The 20,110-nt window shown below is 32.7% G+C and overlaps 3 protein-coding genes across 4 annotated transcripts; 1 reads left to right on the top strand and 2 right to left on the bottom strand.

Moving 5' to 3' along the window:
- Nucleotides 1-3,711: 3,711 nt before the first annotated feature.
- LOC114394874 (putative ripening-related protein 1) lies at nt 3,712-4,494 on the top strand. Its single transcript, XM_028356549.1, has one exon. The coding sequence runs from the start codon at nt 3,747-3,749 to the stop codon at nt 4,311-4,313; it is 567 nt and encodes a 188-aa protein (XP_028212350.1). The 5' UTR covers nt 3,712-3,746; the 3' UTR covers nt 4,314-4,494.
- A 3,523-nt stretch (nt 4,495-8,017) lies between these two features.
- LOC114396230 lies at nt 8,018-10,044 on the bottom strand. Its single transcript, XM_028358133.1, has 2 exons — nt 9,939-10,044; nt 8,018-9,194 (listed from the first exon to the last, which is right to left on the bottom strand). Exon 2 carries the CDS (start codon nt 9,188-9,190, stop codon nt 8,495-8,497), a length of 696 nt encoding a protein of 231 aa, XP_028213934.1. The 5' UTR covers nt 9,191-9,194; nt 9,939-10,044; the 3' UTR covers nt 8,018-8,494.
- A 1,500-nt stretch (nt 10,045-11,544) lies between these two features.
- Nucleotides 11,545-19,495, bottom strand: LOC114396500 (AT-hook motif nuclear-localized protein 9-like). 2 transcript variants are annotated; one of them, XM_028358510.1, is made up of 6 exons: nt 19,053-19,495; nt 17,685-18,188; nt 15,863-15,930; nt 15,072-15,203; nt 12,995-13,156; nt 11,545-12,291 (listed from the first exon to the last, which is right to left on the bottom strand). In XM_028358510.1, the coding sequence occupies exons 2-6, from the start codon at nt 18,103-18,105 to the stop codon at nt 12,046-12,048; spliced, it is 1,029 nt and encodes a 342-aa protein (XP_028214311.1). In that variant the 5' UTR covers nt 18,106-18,188; nt 19,053-19,495; the 3' UTR covers nt 11,545-12,045. The 2 variants fall into 2 exon arrangements, with proteins under 2 accessions (XP_028214311.1, XP_028214312.1); XM_028358511.1 differs by having other exon boundaries at nt 17,685-18,145; nt 19,053-19,339.
- Between the last annotated feature and the right edge of the window lie 615 nt (nt 19,496-20,110).

The following is a 20,110-nucleotide window of genomic DNA, read 5'->3' as shown; positions in this document are numbered from 1 at the left end:
TTTATCCAGCCATTGAGATCCAAAATTCAGATTAGTCACACCAACGTTAAAAACAGTCAATATCAAATAATCATCAAGAATAGAACTAACCCCATCTACTTGTATAACTTTTTGTTGCTCAAGTACTAGACATGCAAGCATGGATTATTGGAGATAATATCCAAGATGCAGTTGTCTTTTTTCATACAGATCTGATGACTCCAAGAGAGGAAGGATGTGAGGATGAATTTGAAATTTATTGACAAGGGGATACTTGGCATTACCATAGGGTACAATCAAATTTAATTTCAAAAGCTCATCAATCACATCCTCACCCACTTCCTCTGCTGTTTTCTCTTCTGTATTTTCAACATAACCCTCTTCAATCCACCAATAAATTGTACGTAAATTCTTTATAATAGCATGTTCAGGGAAAACTAAGAGAGGCAACAAGCAAACACTTCTTTGCTGTCCTAGCATGCAATACCTTTCCAGCAACAAGTGATTGTTGTGTTGGGTTGAAGATGAGTGTAGTATTTCACTACTCTTGTGATCCTCCTCATCATAATCATCCATTGGGAGCAACTTGTGAGCACATTCCCTTATTCTTTTGCAAATGCCATCCATCTCTTGGTCCAACCTCTTCTTATCCAACTTGCGAAGATGGCCATCCACCTCTGCTAATGTGTCAAGCATTTCTTCTTAACTCTCATAAACACGGCGTTTATCTTGTTCAATTCCTACATCAATTTTTCCAACTTCCCATCAAATGATTCATCTGTTTCTCTTTGATGCAAAATGGTTCTGGCAGTCCTCTCACGCTTTAGCAACACGGTTACTGCTTTCATTTTGCTTGTTCGAATAGACATTTTTCAACTACAAAAACAAAGAAATATTGCAGGGTACCAGACTTTTTGTAGCTACAAAAATGATGTTTTGACGAAAGAGATAGGAAAAAAAAAATACAACAAAAATGAGCCTTGATAAAATGAAGGATTACACTTCAATGCTCATGCTTCAGTTAATTTCCTTCATATTATAATAAAACTAATATGTTGATGTTTATCCTTACTAGTGTATTAAAAATTAAAATGACATCTAAATACAGTAATAAATTGACAAGATTATCCATATAATTCATAATTACCAATTTATTTATATATTAAATAATGACCTTATGGAAATAATTTGTATTAGTAGTTTTCATTAATATTTCATAGTAAAATCATAGAAATTTAGAGTTAAAACATACCTCAAACAAGATTATTTCCAAAGAAACAAAAATTCAATTACTAAAAAAAATACAAAATAAATGCAACATAAAAAATTAATAAAATAAAAGAGTGTACTGTATCATAGAAATTGAAGTTTGCATAATGTAAAAAGAGTGTATATAAAAATTTAGTGTTAATCATAGTAAACTATTTAATTACAATTTATTTTAATTTTAGTTTATTTGATATATCGTTGGTTTCAAGAATTGTTAATTATATATATATATATATATATATATATATATATATATATATATATTATTCATCTTATATACAAAATATACATTTTAACTTGTTAATCAAATAGCTGACCCTTTAAAGACTTTAAATATCATAGTAAAAATGATCTGGAGAAATCTTTATAATAAAAAATAGGGTTAATTATATTTTTGTTCTTAAACTTTTAACTATTTTTTAGTTCCTAAACAATATTTTTTAGCATTTTTAGTCCCCATATTTTTTCTTTGTTAATATTGATGTCATGACAATCCCTTTGGCAGCCTAGTGATCACATGCCATGTCATTAAGGAATTGATGAGACACTCACGTGTAACTTTTTTGGTTAATCTGATTTTAATCTCACATCAACTGGTTTGATTGCTGATGTCATCAACTCGCTGAACATGAGAAATTTAAACACATGAGAAATTTAAAAATAAGTAAAAACAAGAAGCTACCAAGTACCAAATCAACATAGTGCATAATAGAAATAATGAGTGTAAAATGGCGGTAAAAGCGAACCTTGATAGGATGAGGCTTGTTGTACGTAGTTTCACGAGAAGTTGATGAAAAATGAATGAAAGAAATCTTTGATGTACTTGTATATAAGATTTAGTTAATCATGGCATCAATTTAAGCTTTTCATGCAAGGAAGGAATCAAAAAGCAACAACAACCGAAGGTTCATGTCAATTATTTTCTTGGCAATTTGAAAGAGAACCCGAATAAAATATTTTCTCCTATGAAAAGGTACTGTGATCTATCCTTTCTTTCACTAGTGGAATCCATTACTCGGCAGTTTGAAAGAGTACCAAATCTTCAAATAGCTAATTTTGCAATTACTCAATTCTTAAAAATGAATTATTCAAGTAGCTTGTATTTGCTCGATCCTCTAATTCTTGTCTGTGCAATTTTATTTTTGTATTATTTTTGAAAAGGCAAAGATTATATTACTTGTAAAGAGTACAAGGGTTACCAAACCCAAAACTGCCTTACAGAACAATCCAAAGAAACCATCTGACGCCCTAAGAAATCCAATATTAACTTATCTATTGAATTATGGTTCAACTTTTTATTAAGTTATCAGAGTCTAAACTGCCCTAAGAAACATAGTCACATACTCTGAAAAAATCCTCACTTAGCAGTACGCAATTGGAAATTTTGCTTCTTGCTAGCTAAAAGCCACCTAGCTAGCAGTGTTAACTTTAACTGACATCTCCTGTTACATTTTGTTTTGGTTCGTTCCAAGTTTACAATAATCTACAACATCAAATACTTACTAAATAAATTTTTGGTAATTACAATAACATAAAGACAAATTATCTTACTACCCTGTGATGTATAACATGAGATCCAATAATCCTTAAATAATACTTCCCTAACATAACTAACATCAACACAGACACAAATAAATAAATAAATAAATAAAGACATACTTGGCTGCATGAGGTATGGATCCAGAGGTTGCAGATACGGCGGGCAAATAAATATTTTACACGTAGTCTGTTGAATATTTTATTTGTTTTCTTATGGAGACTGCAACTTCGTTCTTATATATTATGTTTATCCATCTTGTTTCTTTAAGGATTTGATCATTTTCATATAGATTAGCAGCAGCCATGGCCATACGTGTTATTTATTTATTATTATTAATTAAGACTAACTTCTTGGCGCTATTCAAAATCAAGAAACTAGTTATTTCACCTACAAGAAGAATGTTTTACATGTTATCATCCAATTAATAAGACAAGAAGCATAAATATAATCCTTACTCCAAGCATATACGTATTCTAGATTTTTAGTTTCTAAACATATATTACCTTCAAAATCGGTACTGTGATAATTATTCCAATTTTATTCAATATGTATATTTTAAGTACTGTAATAATGAAAAATTAAGTAAAAGAAACTTATTTTGTTGTTTGTGCTGCACAGTAACAAGGAATAAATTTCATAATGTAAGAGGTTACATAAGTCTGACTTATTATTTATTGTAACTAGGACAAGTATGTGTTCAAAATCAAACTATAAAGTTTGTATGATGGGAATTGGAATTGGAGTTATTGATGTTTTAAGAATGTTGTACTTGTCATTTTGGCAAATTACGACAATTTAAAACTCATTGCTTGATGACCCCAAAATAAACCTATATTTTGAAGCCAAATCATGTACCTGATCAAGAGTTTTCTATATATACAAATAAAAATATCCATATCAATGCATCAAACACTTGAAAGAACAACAAAGAGTAGAAACAAAGAAGTTCATACAAAAAATGAAGAGGTTTATCCCAAATGCATCCTTCATTTTATTAGCCACTCTCATCTTGACAAGTTGTTTTTACTCTGAAGCTCAAAAGTGCCGCCCAAGTGGAAGAATTAGAGGAAAGAAGGCCCCTCCAGGACAATGCAACCAAGAGAATGATTCTGACTGTTGCAAAGAAGGCAAAATGTACACAACATATGAATGTTCACCACCAATGTCAAGCAACACCAAGGCCTATCTCACTCTCAACAGTTTTCAGAAGGGTGGAGATGGTGGTGGCCCTTCAGAATGTGATAACCAGTACCATTCTGACGACACACCGGTCGTGGCACTGTCCACGGGATGGTTCAACCACAAGAGCAGGTGCCTCCACAACATCACCATTAGCGGCAATGGTAGAAGTGTGGTGGCCATGGTGGTTGATCAGTGTGACTCAAGAAAGGGATGTGATGCAGAGCATGACTATCAACCTCCATGTCCCAACAACATTGTTGATGCATCAAAGGCTGTTTGGAAAGCCTTAGGAGTGCCCCTAAATGAATGGGGTGGGTTGGATATTACCTGGTCTGATGCTTGATATTGTAAAAGTATTGTTTTCAAGTAATGTTTTCGTTTCTATATAGCAAGTGATTGGGTAAATTAAGTTTTTAGTTTTCGTTCTGTGTGCATCATCTATCTTGTATATGCTGTGAGAGTGTGATTGTGAGGTGATCATCCTTTTGTAATATATTAACTTTTATGCACTAATGCTTTTGGTTTATCCAGTTTAATAGGATCTTGATTCAAATTTCATTTTTCTACTGAAAATTGAAGAATGATAAAATTCATATTGAAGGTTCATCAAAATTGCAAGAATCTAAATGTGACTAAGTAAAAGCAATCCTAACCTTACAAAGCTGGTTATAAAAAGTTTCATTTGAAAGTAACTGAAAGTTTTGATAAAAGATTTTGAAGCACAATAATACATTTAATGCTTTTTTTATTATTATTTTAACAAAGCTGACATAGCTTTCACCTAGGCACTTGTACCTAACCCTATTTTATTTAATACTTTTTTTCTTCTTTTCCGTCCTTTGCTTTCTCTCTCTCAGTCTCTCACTTTTCTTCTCCCAATCCATTCGTTTTCTTTCAATTTGTTCTTGGGTGTTGCTAGGTGCACTCAGCATTATTGCTAGTGCACCCAACACTTAAGGAAAAAAGACTGAAATATTTTTTATCTGTAAGTCTTTCAACTTGATCCATAAGCATTCATAAGTCTTTTACGAATAAAGTTGATCCGTAAGTCTTTTAGGGATCAATTTGATCCATAAGCCTTTTTACGGATCAACTTGATCTGTATGCTTAATATCAACATATGGATCAATTTGATTCGTATCAACCTTACAAATCAACTTGATCCGTACGATTTACGGACCACCTTCACGCACACCCACCACAAATGCGAAACAGGGACAATTTTGACATTTTTAAAAAATGCTGGGTGCACCGCACCAATAATAATGCTGGGTACACCTAGCAACACCCTTTGTTCTTTAGGGTTTCTCTTTGAGAGAATAAATCATCAAACACTTAGATTTCACATTTTAGGGTTTTTTCTGAGTGAATAAACCGAGCATCACTTCCTCTCTTAATTGGAATCCCACTTCGTTTCTGCAACGAAGTTCCAACGGCGTTGTGGTGGCCCTTACTAGTTCTAGCACTTGCTTTCTCCCAAGGTTTGCTCCATTGATGTTGACACTTCCGATGGTACTCTCCCTCATTCACTCTCTAGTGCACGAAAATTCTTGCGACAGTAAAAATGTAATGGGGATTTTTATAATCGTAGTGTTGGACACTAGCTGAGAGCCAAGAATAGGGAAACAACTTCATATGTGTGAGTTCTATTCATTTTCCAAATCACTGTGTAGTAATATGTTCTTATCGATTTTCTGATTTTGTATTTGGCTTGATTTGCTTTATATATAAAATTTAAAATTCGAATACACTTTAATTGCAAATGCATGTACTGTTGAATCCTTTATACAATAGTTACTATGAATGTTTGTTTGTTGTATGTTTTGTATTGGAGTGAGAGAAGATCTTTCATGGGGTGACATTGAAGAATATGCATGACCTCACTGAACCCCATTCCCTTTCCCTTTTTCTTGATATAGATGGACCCGCAACGTGGAAACTGAAAGTGATGGACCCGCATCGTGGAGATCTTATCCTGTATAGAGGCGATGACAAAGTTCACTACGGTGGAGATCCTATCTTCCTTGGCGTATCATCATCAGGTGTACCATTGGTAACAATTGAGCTTGCCTTCTTATTTGAATTGCCGTTAATTAATATTGCTGCTATACACTTGATTTTTACCGGCCATAAAAGGTACTTTTACCAGCATTTCTTTTAATTGTCGGGAACACATTTACTGACGCCGACACTGGCTAATGAATAATTGCCCGTAAACATTTTAGTGGCAATTTTTATAATCTTTAAGAAGCATAATAATTGCGGCTAATAGTAAATTTTGGTGTAGTGGAACCTTTATACATAAAACCCATGCCATATTTTATTAATATTTATCCAAAGCCCCTAGTTCCTATAAGAATCAACTACTTAATTGATGCTGCATGTTAGTTGTCCTTTTTGCTAAACATCCTCTCATTAATCTAACTTCCCCTTGTTGCATCAAGCACTCAAAAGAAGACAATAGTTCCAAACAAGGTGCGTAGAAAATGAAGATTAATTTCTCTTCTTCATTAACAAACTGTTTGAACATTGAAGCTAAAAAATGTCGGCCTATATAGTGGCCAAGTTAAAGGTGAAAAGACCCATTCAGGGCACTGCAATATAGAGGGTGATTTGTCTTGTGTGTGCCAGGTAAATAAAGTGTATCCCACATACAAATGTTCACCACCCATGTGTAGTCACATCAAAGCAAGCATAAATTAAAGATGAAAAACAAAACAAACACAATTTATAAGAAAAAAAAAATATAATATTATAAGGACTAAAAAAATATTTAAATCTTCAATTAATACAAGTTTTGGATCTTGGTCCAACAATGCTGAAGTTTCTATTTGAGTTGGGCCTTGTATGATTTGGGTAGAACCCGACCAACCTTTTTTCATTCAACAACCCGCTCCTCTCCTAGCTTGCCACCATGATATTAATACGGGAGTATATAAACCCCGAAATTCTTTGTAATCTTGCAATCATATATTATATATGCCACGGACAGCCAAGCTTTATTAATTTTAGAATAGCTTTTCAGCATGTTCAAATTCATGGGATAAACAGAGAGCTACATAACACAATAATACAATTTGAAATTAATTTGAAAATCTTGCATAAATTTATTTTGCTCAAAAAGTATGTTCCAATACCTTGTTAGTTAGGGTTATGGGAGAACCGGAGGATATTAAGTAGTAACCATTGGAGCTATGAAATGACGCATTAAATTTGATAGAGTCTAAACTGCTCTAAGAAACATAATCACATACTCTCCTAGCTAGTCTGTTGAATATTTTATTTGATTTCTTATGGAGACTGCAACTTTGTTCTTATTATGTTTATCAATCTTGTTTCTTTAAGGGTTTGGTCATTTTAATATGGATTAGCGGCCATGGCCATGCAAGTTATTTATTGATAATTATTTTGACTAACTTCTTGGCACTATTCAAAATCAAGAAACTCGTAATTTTGCCTACAGCAAGAATGTTTCACATGTCATCATCCAAACAATAAGACAGCAAGCATAAATATAAACTGCTCAAACAAAAGTATGTTCCAACACCTTGTTAGTTAGGGCTATGGGAGAACGGGAGGATATTAAGAAGTAATCATTGGAGCCATGAAGTGACGCATTAAATTTGATAGAGTCTAAACTGCTCTAAGAAACATAGTCACATACTCTGAAAAAACTCTCACTTAGCAATATGCAATAGGAAATTTCAATTCTTGCAACACGCCACCGGGTATAACATCCCGTTTTCTTGTAAAATAAAAAAAAAATTATTTAAAAATTCATAAAGTTTTTAGAAATTAAATAAATAAAAGAAAATGATTTTTGTTAATTAAAATAATGGCTTCATAATATTAAAAAATAAATAGAAAAAAATGATATTTTAGAAAATAAATGGATGTTTTAATTGATTATTTATTTAATAAAAGAGTAAAATAAAGTTCATTTTTATAAAATAATAAAAAAAAAAAATAATAGACTCAAAGTATTTTAACTATAAATAGAAAAAATTAGATTAATTTTTACATTTATGATATATTTCTACATATGCACTCAAAACCTGATATTTTATTCGTATGCACTAAAACTCATTTCAGTAAAACTATGATCCTAAACTCATTAACCGTTAGATCGTCTAGAAATTTGAACATCACTTTTGGAAGAGTGGAAGCTTGAAAAATGGAGGGTGGAAGCTTGGATATTCTTGATATGCCACGAAGACCAAGATACTTCAACTGCATTAAATTCCTCAACTCAATTCTTTACTCCCCACCTCATTGTGATGCGAAGGTGAATCTTGCCAACAACCAAGTTGAAGCACCACTAGATCATTCTCCAGCTTATCCGACCAATCAGATCGAAAAGCCAGATAACTCAGCACCAACATTAAACACAGTATGTATCAAACGTTCAAGTTTCAAACCATCCTCATCACCTAGTACAATTTTTCGTCGCTCAAGTACTAACCAAGTAGGATAAAAGAGTATTCTAAGACAAAATCCAAGATGATGTTGATATTCTCTTGACAGTCATGACTCCAACTTACCACGGAAATGGTGATTAACTTTAAATTTATTAACAATGGGACACTTAACATTACCATGTGGTACAATCACATTAAATTTCAAAAGTTGATTAATCACATCCTCACCTTCTTCCTCTGCTGTTTTCTGTGATGTTTCTCTAACAAGACCCTCTCCAATCCACCAATAGATTGCTTGTCTTTTCTTTACAACAGCATCTTCAGGGAAAACTGAGAGAGACAGCAAGCAATCTTTCGCTTTCGATCCTAGCTTGCGATAACTTTCCCACAGCAGATTCAAATTCAAGTCTTGAGCCTCCAACTCTTTCTTGTGTTGTTGGCTTGAAGAAGGATCATCATCATCTGAGGGCACTTTTTCACTCTTTTCATCCTTATTTTCATTCTCTACTGGGAGCAACTTGAGAGCAGAATCACTTATTCTTTTGCAAATGTCATCCACCTCTTCATCCAACTTCTTCTTGTCTAACTTGCGAAGATGGCCATCCAACTCCACCAACACGTCAAGCAGTTCATCTTCGTTCTGCCTCACTCCCATAAACACGTCCTTTATCTTGTTCAGTGCCAACGTCAACTTTTCCAACTTGGCATCAAACGATTCATCTCTTCCCCTTTGCAGGAAAATGCTCCTCACGTGCTTCAGCAACAAAGGTACTGCTTTCATGCTGTTTGTTTGAATATACATTTTCCTACAATCAAATACCATGTTAGCAATCAAAAGAGTCTAACTTAGTTGGTTCAATGCATAAAATATTTTAAACTTTCTGCTGACTAAGTTCAATTCTTATTTATCAAAAAAATTCTGCATTAGCAGATTTATTTTGCATTGTGAAAATATGCATGAATTGTTGTAAACAATTTGTCTATTATGATATTTTTTTTGACAGCAACTGTATATGACATTTTGTTAAAATAATTATGTGTATGTTCGCAGTTTTTTTTATGGAAGTTAATTCTAATCAATAATGAGCAAAGATCGTTAAGACTTACTTTATAACAACAGCCACGATGGATAATGATAGGCCAAAATTGTTTTTTTATATTTTATTTGATATGTTGAACTACCATTCGTTATGGCATTGGGTTAGAAAGTAAAATAATATAAAGATGGTAACTCAAATAATGAAGATAACTTCAACATAGTTACTTACACAATTAAGATTTTTCTTACCTTTTAAAAACAAGATATTCTCGTGACCAAAAGTCTAGTTATCTTCATTATTTGATTGATTAAATCTAGTTATCTACCAACTATCTTGAATTTGATTGATTACTCAAACAATCAAGATAATTTAAAAGAAACGCAACATGTTGAGAGAAGTGTAAATCGAAAAAAAAAATGCAAATCAAGAAGCTAAATAAATTAGCATAAAGAAATTTGTCCGCAGCACCTGTATGCAAATGAAATATATAGACTGCACATCATGTCTTACTTGAATCATGACTGAGACTGCTCACTGCTTCATACGTTACCATAGTTGGGAACACATTCTGACGCTACTCTTGTTCGTTTGAACTCGTTAGGCACCACGGTTCCCCGTTTTTAATTGTTTTTGTTTCTGTGTAACCATGGTTTCAATTTAAAGTTTTAGTACAATTGCAGTCTGCAAGGAAGGAACCAAATGACAAAAGTTTCACGTCATTCTCTGGCTGTATTCAACTTCAATGCTCCTAACAAAAGTTGGACCATATCCATGCCTTCAATTCCCTTGATTTAATATTTAAAATTTTAGTGGTGGTTGAGATTTATAATTGATAACTTGAAAGAAAAGTGAATTTATAGTATTAATTAAAATTTGTAGATCCTGTAAAAAAAATCGTAGTTAGTCTTCGCATAGTGAGGCACTAAGATGTTTCAGCTTATAATTAAAACTAAATATAAACCATCGTGATGCGTAGGTAAATAAGTTAATTGTTTAAATTAGTGGTAATTAAAAAGGATGCTAAAATATATTATTTTATTATTTGATGTGTTATTTTTTTAACCTTAAATATAATTTCTTTGGACTAAGCAATATAAACTTATTACAGTAATTGAGAATTCACAGAATAACAATTTTACAATTTTACAATCCCTGCATATTTCCCTTCCTGTAGTAGTTTCTTTTCTTTTCTTTTTTGAGGAAAGAGCATGGCTTTTTTAAATATCGAAATTCAAGGTCTGAGCCTATAACATCAGCTAAAGCAATCAGATATGCTTGATGAGACAAATCCCTGATCCAATATCTATTACGATAGTTGATAAGTAAAGGATAACTTATTACTTATATTAGCTACAACATAGCCAAGTCTCTTGGTGAATAGCAATGAAATGTTGTGTAATACAATTTAAGCATCTAGAATCTCCAATAACCAGAAAGTTGCATGTAATTGGTCTCATAGCAGACTTTGGTTTAAAAAGAGAGATAAGACAACAAATGTAGTCCCCATCTAAAACAAACCGCTTCTGCTAGAGTAACCGGTAGGCAGTTTGATAAAAAAAAAGTTGTAGAGGATAAAATACTTCACATGCTTGATCCCTAAACTTGTTACCCATCTTGTTTTCCTTTCATTATTGAAATATCAAAGTTTGCCCACCTCTATATATGTAATCCAGCTTCTGTTTTTGTCAGAGTAATAATGTATTCCTTCCAAGCCAAATATCCCAGCTAAGAGTAAAAATTTGGTCTGTTACTACAGCAGCATCATGTATCTCCATCCATTCAGTGATACATGATGCAAAACTTATAATAGCTATAGATGAGTGTTATAATCAAGAGTAAAAACGCACACTGTTATTTACCTTATGCAGTATCGCAAACCTGATAAACAAAGAGGATATGAAGGTTTGTTTTGCAGCCACTGACGGTGATTTACATCAAAACTCCATTTTTTACCAATTTGTTGATCTGGTGTGTTGACTATTAATTCTAAATTATTCATTCAACCTCTTTTTTTCCTTAAACAGAATCACAAACCAGAGGAACAATTTTGTAGTCATGCTTGGACAAAGGGAAATGGAGTGTACAATGCATGAGTGCATAGCAGGGCACAACTAACTACTGGCACCAAAGGGACAGCTACTATAGCTATAATAAGAAACTCTGCAACCCCACACCATTAGAATACAAAACGATTTTACATCATGCATTATCAGCAATAAATCTTCATGTTCCCCTTGTCATTGCCTTCTAGAAGACAATTCTATGACAAAAATCACATGATATTATGTAACAATCGATGCTCCTAAACCACATAAAACATCTAGCCCAATGTCAATTATTTTTCCAAATAAGACAAATTGTATCATTACCAATCAGGAACATACAACCTTCAAATTGAAAATTCCTCACAGCTACAAAAATATGAGTACAACCCCAAGTCAATAATCATCAAGGGTGGATGGATATAAGTGAGATTTATCAATTTGCAAAAGTCAGCTGGCTCTACTCTGCTGTTGGTACTTCCCATTCTGCCATTTTACTACTACAACAAAAATTAGATGAGCGACCATGAATCTGAAATATATATACACAGCACTAGTGTATATTCAACAATGTGTCACCCACGCATTAAATCGATGTCAACATGGGAATTACGCATGTCCAATGGACGCGATGTCGACCAAGGATTTAAAGATGGGGGGGTTGGAGGAAGGTTTTGATTTGGTGAGATGCTGCTATTCAGTGAAACTGGATTATGAACTCCCTGGTGATCTGACTCCACAGCAACTTCTGAACCTTCTGAGGATTCCTTTTTCTTGTTCTTTGTCTTTGATCCACCCCATAGAAAACTCCCAACTACCACCTATAGTCATCACTAATTCAGTCTAGCCATCCAAAAGAAAACTAGGGGGATTGAAGCAGCAGATCTAAGATCACATGGCCAGTTTGTTAAAAATTTAAAGGTTTGATACTTTTTTCGTCCTTGCATATTTTTTTTATTTAAGTCCTTACCAATTACATTTGTTTTATTTTTCGTCCTTTAAGTGGTTTAGATAACACTTTTTTCCCTGTTCAAAGTGCTATCAAAAAGGCTTTAAGAACAAAAAACAAAAAGAAACATAATTTGTTGTAAGAACTAAAAACAAACAAAAAAAAATCGCAAGCAAGAAAAGCAAAAAAACACTAAATTGCAAGGACTAAAAAAGTATTTAAGTCAAAATTAAACAATATGATTCTGATTAGAGATTTTAGAAAAAAGTATAAGCTAATTTATGTTTGTTTACAATCATAAAAATCACTCTTTAAAAGAAGCAGCTGATTTTATGAGAAGCTATTCAAAATAGCTTTTGATTATTAGAAAAGCTGAAACAAATGCATGAAAAACTTTTAAAAATGATCATCTTTTAAGAAGTGGTTTTATACTAAAAGAAAACTGTAATAAACGAATCCATAACTTATTATATTGAGTAACTGCAATTTTTTAATTTTTAACAAGGGGGGATCAGAGATGTGTATTCAATCTATAATATCATCATATTTTATGGCAACACTAAGAATGCTGTTACCTGAACAGGACTTGATGCAATAAGCACTCCACCAACTCCACCACCAATGACACGACCATCAGGACTAGCAAGGGACACACTCAATCCACCAGTTCGATTGCGTGAGCCACCATTATCGGTGACCAAGTAAGAGCCTGACAGACACACTATCTCAAAGCGCCCCTATCAAATTCAGAAGTCGACCAACAATCAATATTATATATTATATATGCATATGAATATATATGCAAGGTTATCAAACTCAAGAGTCTACTAAACTCGTGAGAGCTCCAAAGACTCGACTCGTAGATTTTTATGAGTTTACTTCATATAAAAATAATAACAAAATACCTATAAATAACATACCAATTAAACATTTCAACAACATAACAAAGCAAAATAGTAAACCATAAATTTCACATTGAAAAGAGAGTTTGCACACGAGTCTACTCGCAAAGGATAAATAAACTCATAGTTGTAAGAGTTAGTGAGTTAACTCAAGAGTTTGATAACCATGGATAAATGAATAAGCTTATCGCAATAGAGTTATGATTTGGAAAAAGGGTAAGAATAAAACAAAACAAATGATACTCGTTAATACAAAAGGTTGGAATCTCTGATTTTTACTAGGAAGACAAACAATTACAGATGTTTCACAATCAACATATGTGAATTAAAGTAGGATGATCAAATATTTGCGGCCATGGTAAGGTGAGTAAAGCCCTCATTTTAAGCTCCTAAAAAATATTTACTTACTAATAAGTAATAATATTTTTTAAAAAAAAACAAGGTGAATACAACACGTACTTTAAGGTCCTGAAAAATGTTTACTAATAGTGGGTACATTTTACTAGTTTGTGTGCTGTATTTTCGTGTCTCATTTTTCAGCAAGAAGCAACATATATATAGGCAAACCAGCCACAACGTGCAGAAACAAACACTTGCAGCAATAAAGTTAAAAAACAAATCGAAACTGAAAACACCCACTAATATTTTTCAAAAAAAATATTAATTACTTGATATCTCTTTTCTTTTCCCATAGAAGAGACATATATATATATATATGTGTGTGTGTGTGTGTCCCTTCATTCTCTCCATTCGTTAATGCAATTCTCTCTTTCCCCTTGTACACAGTTGTGTTTCTTTATTTTCCCCAATCTTTTCTTCTGCTGGGTAAAAAGATTGCAGCTTGCTTATTAGGATTTAAAATGAAATTGATTACGATAATTTGATACGAAATTTTGCATTTCAAAAAGTTTGACAGATCAATTTTAAATCAAATTTTAATAGTTTTAATAAATTATTTTAATTGGTTTAAAAAGGGGTAACCAAAAAAATTGGTTTATAGAGGTCTTATCTTAAAATTTGCTTTAGACATAAATAAATGTTAGGTCAGCCCTGTTTGAAGCCAACATTTTCTCCCATAAGTACCCACCAACCAAAAAAGGCATGGTAACTCAGTCAAAATGATTCAATGGCAAAAGATTATTTTGTTTCTATCTTCCAATACATTAAAGTTTATTTGTGCCACTTAACCATATCGTATGCATGCAAGTATGAACATACATTCTAAGGAATGTCTTATTTATGCAACAAATATCATACTTCAAGTTTTTTTTTAGAAGAAAAATTAAATTTTATACAAATTGGAGTGAGAAAGAGCACAAGGTGTACCCCTCCACTCACATATCATGATTCAAGTTCAAAACACGGTTTCATTCAGTCTGGCATTGTAGAAGAGCTACAACACATGTTCAAAGGCTCATATAAAACAATTTGAAATGTAGCCACAAAACGGTCTTAATTTGCAGTAATGATGCTGGTATCAACTTCCATGCATGAAATGAATTCTTAAGGAATTCTGCTAACATAACAAAAGCATGCATCTTTTTAAATCAATCAATCATAGTACCTCCATAAAGGATTGCCATTTGATTATGTGGAGTATTTTGTATGCATAATGAAGGGTATGGGTCTTTATGTAATCCCAGTTCAGTATGCATAATGAAGGGTATGGGTCTTTATGTAATCCCAGTTCAGTATGAACCTATAAGTGTATCTATATCAACACATACATAACACTGAGAAAGTGCTAAACCTCGTATGTGACAGTGCCACCTGAAGTTGATGGCTGACGAAGTGTGACAGTAGAGACAGCACCATTGGCTGACAAAATGCATACAGCTCTAGCTCCCTGCTGAGAAAATGCCATGATTTTTGTTGTAATGTCCTACAGGGTAAAAAAGTTCAGAAGAGTAATTCACCAATATTTACATAAATACCAGAAGATATGGCACAGTGTCAATCAATAAAGCTTGGTTTTGGCTTTACCAAGTCTACTTTTGCTTTTAAGAGAAAAATAGTACAAACATGAATAACTGTTTAGTATTTAACATTTTATTTATCATTATTTCAAGAGACCAATAGTACATAGCGCCACCTTTCTTGGGCCAAAGATACAAAATTTTGGTTGCATAAATAATAATAATAATAATTAATATATACAGCTTCATGTTAAAAAGAAAAATATTGACAGAAATCACAGGGTAATGTTTGTTTAAATCCATAAAAATATTAGGAATCATATAGTTTTATGAATCTTATTATATCACTAGTCTAGGCTTGTACTAGATATACAACACCAGCACTTGACCAAGAATAACTAGTATAAATAGGTATATTAGGCTAGCCAGTGAATATCACATTCCAAATCAACAAATCATCATATAATAATATTATCATTTAGAGCCTTGAACTAACAAAATAATATCATTCAGCATATTTCTCCCTTCTCTCTTTTTCATCTACTCTCCCAACAATCATAATAACATATACCACCAAAACAGAGAAATTTATTCATTTTCAAAAAATAATATCATTGTCACATACTTCTCCACTTGCAATATTGATTATATGAGGAGTGAATCCCATCCCAGCTGAACCAGACATCAATTCACCTGGCCACAATTGAATTAACCACTCAAAACATCAAAAACAAAAGTATATAAATCAATCATCTATAATCAGCTTTAACAACAAATCTAAGTTGGGTTGTATAGACATTCACTAGGTTAAAGGGTGCAAATGCAGAAATTTACTAACTTATGAGCCATTATGTTAAATGTAAGTGTCACCAAATATAGTTAGAATTCTAACTGACTTCTGGATAGAATTAGATAGGCTGTAATTTTCAGGGCCCATTAGGGGGACCACCCAGGATCCCACAAGTGGGTCCTAGGTTTTACCAAAGAAACAATAAGTTGTAATATTCATCCAAAGAAAGGAAGAAATAGAAATCTAAGGGCCTGTTTGAGAAAATGTTTTCTGTCTTCATTTCTAGTTTTTACTTTTAATTACAAAAGTGACAAATTGTTTTCATTTTATTTTTTGTTTTCAAATATTTGTACAAGAAACAGTGAAAACAAATTTTCATTGTTTTCCCCATTTTCTAAACAAACCTTTGAAAATAGAAAATAAAGTAAAAACAATGCAACACTTTTGTAATTAAAAGTAGAAGTAAAAATAATGATTAAAACAAAAGCATTTTTTCAAACCAAACAACTCCTAAAATCTCATCGGTCATGCTATGATTGCTTTTACTTCACCAATGTTGTCCTAGTGAAATTGTTGTTATTTTTTTTTTATCAGCGAAATTGTTGTTATTTAAATGCTAATAACATTCTTGCAACTTTTCTTATTACAAGTCTACAATTTTATGAGCTTGTATTGTATCCCATGCTCAACCTATTATACTGTAACATACAATTCAGATCACTTATCTCACATATACATTTGTGTGTGCATACTTGGTTAGAAACTTTAATTTGTCAATATAGTGAAATATCTTTTCCAAATAACTTGATTATTATAATCTGAGGCAGTAATTACTGAACAAGGTAACAGTGCATGTTTTGGAAAGATTAATGTAGGGAAATGATCTTTTTTTCTCTCGAAAGTGATAAGAACCTGGAAAAATAATTATTTCTCTAAAATAAGCAAAACTAAACACACAATTGTTTGCTGTCTACAATTCTACGGAAATATTGGAAACTGGAAACGTACAATGATATACAAATAGATGACAATCAACCAATTTAATTCTAATCACATTTATCAAAAAATTAATAAAAAAAATGCATCTCTCTCTTGGGGATCAGCAAAATTTTAAATTCAAGGAACATAATACTCCCTCCATCCCTAATTATAAGGCCCTTTCAACTAATTTGTGCTCTTTAAGAAAAATAGTTAATTTACTTAATCACATTAAATATGTCAATTATTTGTACTATCATTTTAAAATTACCCTTTTCTTATCTCTCTATCCACTTAGTTGTTTTTCATTAAAGTTTGGAGAGAGAATAATTAGGCGTATTTAGGGAAAAAAATAATTAATACATCTAGAAATTTAAAAAAGGCTCTTATAAAAAGGGACAAACAAATTTCTAAAAAGGATCTTATAATTAGGGACATGGAAGTATATAGCAAACTATGTAGGGATTTAAAGGCCATTGTTCATTCAGGCCATTATGATACTAACATGTCAACATAAAAAATCAATAAACAAATATTCAGCTAAAAATGAACTTTCAACCAAATAACAGTTTGATAAGGATTTGCAAAATTTTAAACTGATAAACCTTTCAGCTTCAAATAATTATCACCTATAACAGTTTAAAAAACTAAAAAAAGTTGCATTGCAATAGAGATTTACCAAGCGAAGCCAATTGCTGTTTCTTCCCAGTCCCGGGTGGGCGCCCTCTGCCACGTTTCTGGCTTTGTGTCAAGGCTCCAGGATAGCTAGATGATGTTGGAGTTGGAGTCAATGCCAATGACACACTTCCGTCGGTTCCATATTTCCTAGGCCTTCCTCTCTTCCTCTTAACAGGTTCCCCTGGAGGTGCCCCAGTAGGAGCTCCCACATTGACACCATGAGCTGAAATTGCTGAAGATTCCAATGGCAATGTGGATCCAATGGTACCACCACCAATGCTGGATTGAAATGGTAAATTTGGATTAGAGATTGGACGCATATTAGGCGAAATATGTAACTCAGGTGGTGCTCCAGATCCAGGTATTCCTCTTTGCTGCATATAGTAAGACCCGGATAACGCCATTTGGTCCCCACGATCCATGGCATTTACTTCAATTGCCTTCAGAATCTTTCACAGGAAACTGACACCCCAATATTCAGTACACCAAAAGTTATCACCTAGTTCTGTTCCCAAATAGAGTATAGTGACAAATTGTGGAGGAAAAAAACACCAACACCTCAAAATACCATAAAAAGTATGAAATCCAATGAGCAATGACCAACAAGAGTGTCAAAAAAGTGCTTAAATTACGTCAGCTGTAAGTAACTGTATCTTGAGAAGAACAACTATAAGTCCTTAAAATTAAAAATACTGAAGCTTCCAGCAGATAAAATTTCTCATTAATGGCACCATATATATAAATTAAACATATGAATCCACACATATACAAAATAAAGCATAAAGTAGAAGATAGATCCTAGGAAAAGAAGGAAAGCCAAGAAGGCATCAACACAACACAAGAGAACCACTCTCCAACCACAATATGACATGTCTAACAGAAGACAAAAAAAAAAAAACTATGTACAGCTTACCAAACTATAAGAAACAACAAAAAAAAGGCTTCATGTTGAAGATAAAGGACTAGAAGAACATGAAAAAAGGTCCACTCTTACCAACACCCATCAAAAACCTTAAACACCAAGCAATACAAGTGCCGACACCCAGAAAATCACCACCGCAAAAAAGTACAAGTGAAACAAAAACAAAATGAAGGAATTACTCTAGGCCAATCCCAATGCCATAAAAAGCTTCCTAACCCAGTTCCAAAAAAGAGCAGAAAATGCCGCATCACACCAAAGGGACCCCCAAAATCACAAAGAAAAACAAGTAAAACATCAACCACAATGGCTTTTCCATGGAAATTTACACAAACTTTGGAGAACTGGGTTCATAATTAGAACAGATTCAACTCCCCAAACACACAAAAGAGAGAATGCAACATGGCTTTCAGAGAGCACAGAGAAAAGGGAAAAGGGAATCATACTAACATTTTAGGAACAGGATCAAAAAGCTGCGGTGCACATTCACAGTTCCACCTGTGAAGAAATGGAAGCTAGTGATTGATTCAGTTGAAAAAAAGTTGAACAGTTTTTTTCTTTTCCTTTTTCTTTTTCTCTTGGGGAAATGAAGAGTGGTGGCAGAGTTACACAGAGAAGGAGAGGTGAGAGAACCACTGTGTCACTGTGTCAGTGTGCACTGCAAAGAAGCAAATTACTCCACAACAATGGAAAAAAGATGTTAAATAAATAAAAAAAGAAAACATCAAAATTGAAAAGATAAAATATATAAAAAAAAATAGTTTTTCTTTTCTCTCTCTATATAACTCTTTTTGCAGTGTCTCAGCTGCAAAAGTCCTTATCCGGTTGCATATTTTTCTAGGGCTACCCTCTCTTTCTCTCTCTAAAAAAAAAGGTTTTTTTTCCACTTTCTCTCTCCTTTTTTTTTTTTTGAGTCGTGATATGATGATGACGATGCTCTCTCTCTGTGAGTGTGATGTTTCTGGGATTTAAGAAAGGCGTTGAGAAACAAACAAAAGTTGAACAGAAAAAGCACTTCTTGTTTTGGATAATACTGAAATATTTAATTTATTTTCGAATAATAATAATACAGTATTTATTATTTTATTTATTTTCGAATAAGAAAATTAAATGAATAAGAATTGAGATTTAAAAATGGGGAAGTTTGGGTCCATGGGGATTGTGAAGAGAAAAAGGGGACAATCTCTATCTACGCGCCCTGCTTGTAATCTAGTGTGCATCAGTCCCACTGAGATTGTGGTGTTGCCTAAAAGCTTGGCCTCAATATCATCGAAAATATCTACTAGTATATTTAACTTTGGAGAATCTATATCATGTGCCCACATTATTATATGTAAGATATTACTAATATTATAACTAGAGTTTCGTGTTTCTTTAAATTTTTTAAATAATAAAAAAATAAAAATTAAAGAGTTAATAAAAATGACAAAATTAAAAATTAATAATATAAAAGTAATGGAAAGTTAATGTAAGTTAAAAGAAAATTTTGGAATTTAAGAAGTAATTTG

This window comes from Glycine soja, chromosome 18 (assembly GCF_004193775.1).
Source record: "Glycine soja cultivar W05 chromosome 18, ASM419377v2, whole genome shotgun sequence".
Taxonomy (NCBI): domain Eukaryota; kingdom Viridiplantae; phylum Streptophyta; class Magnoliopsida; order Fabales; family Fabaceae; genus Glycine; species Glycine soja.
This window is presented reverse-complemented; position numbering and strand designations above follow the sequence as displayed.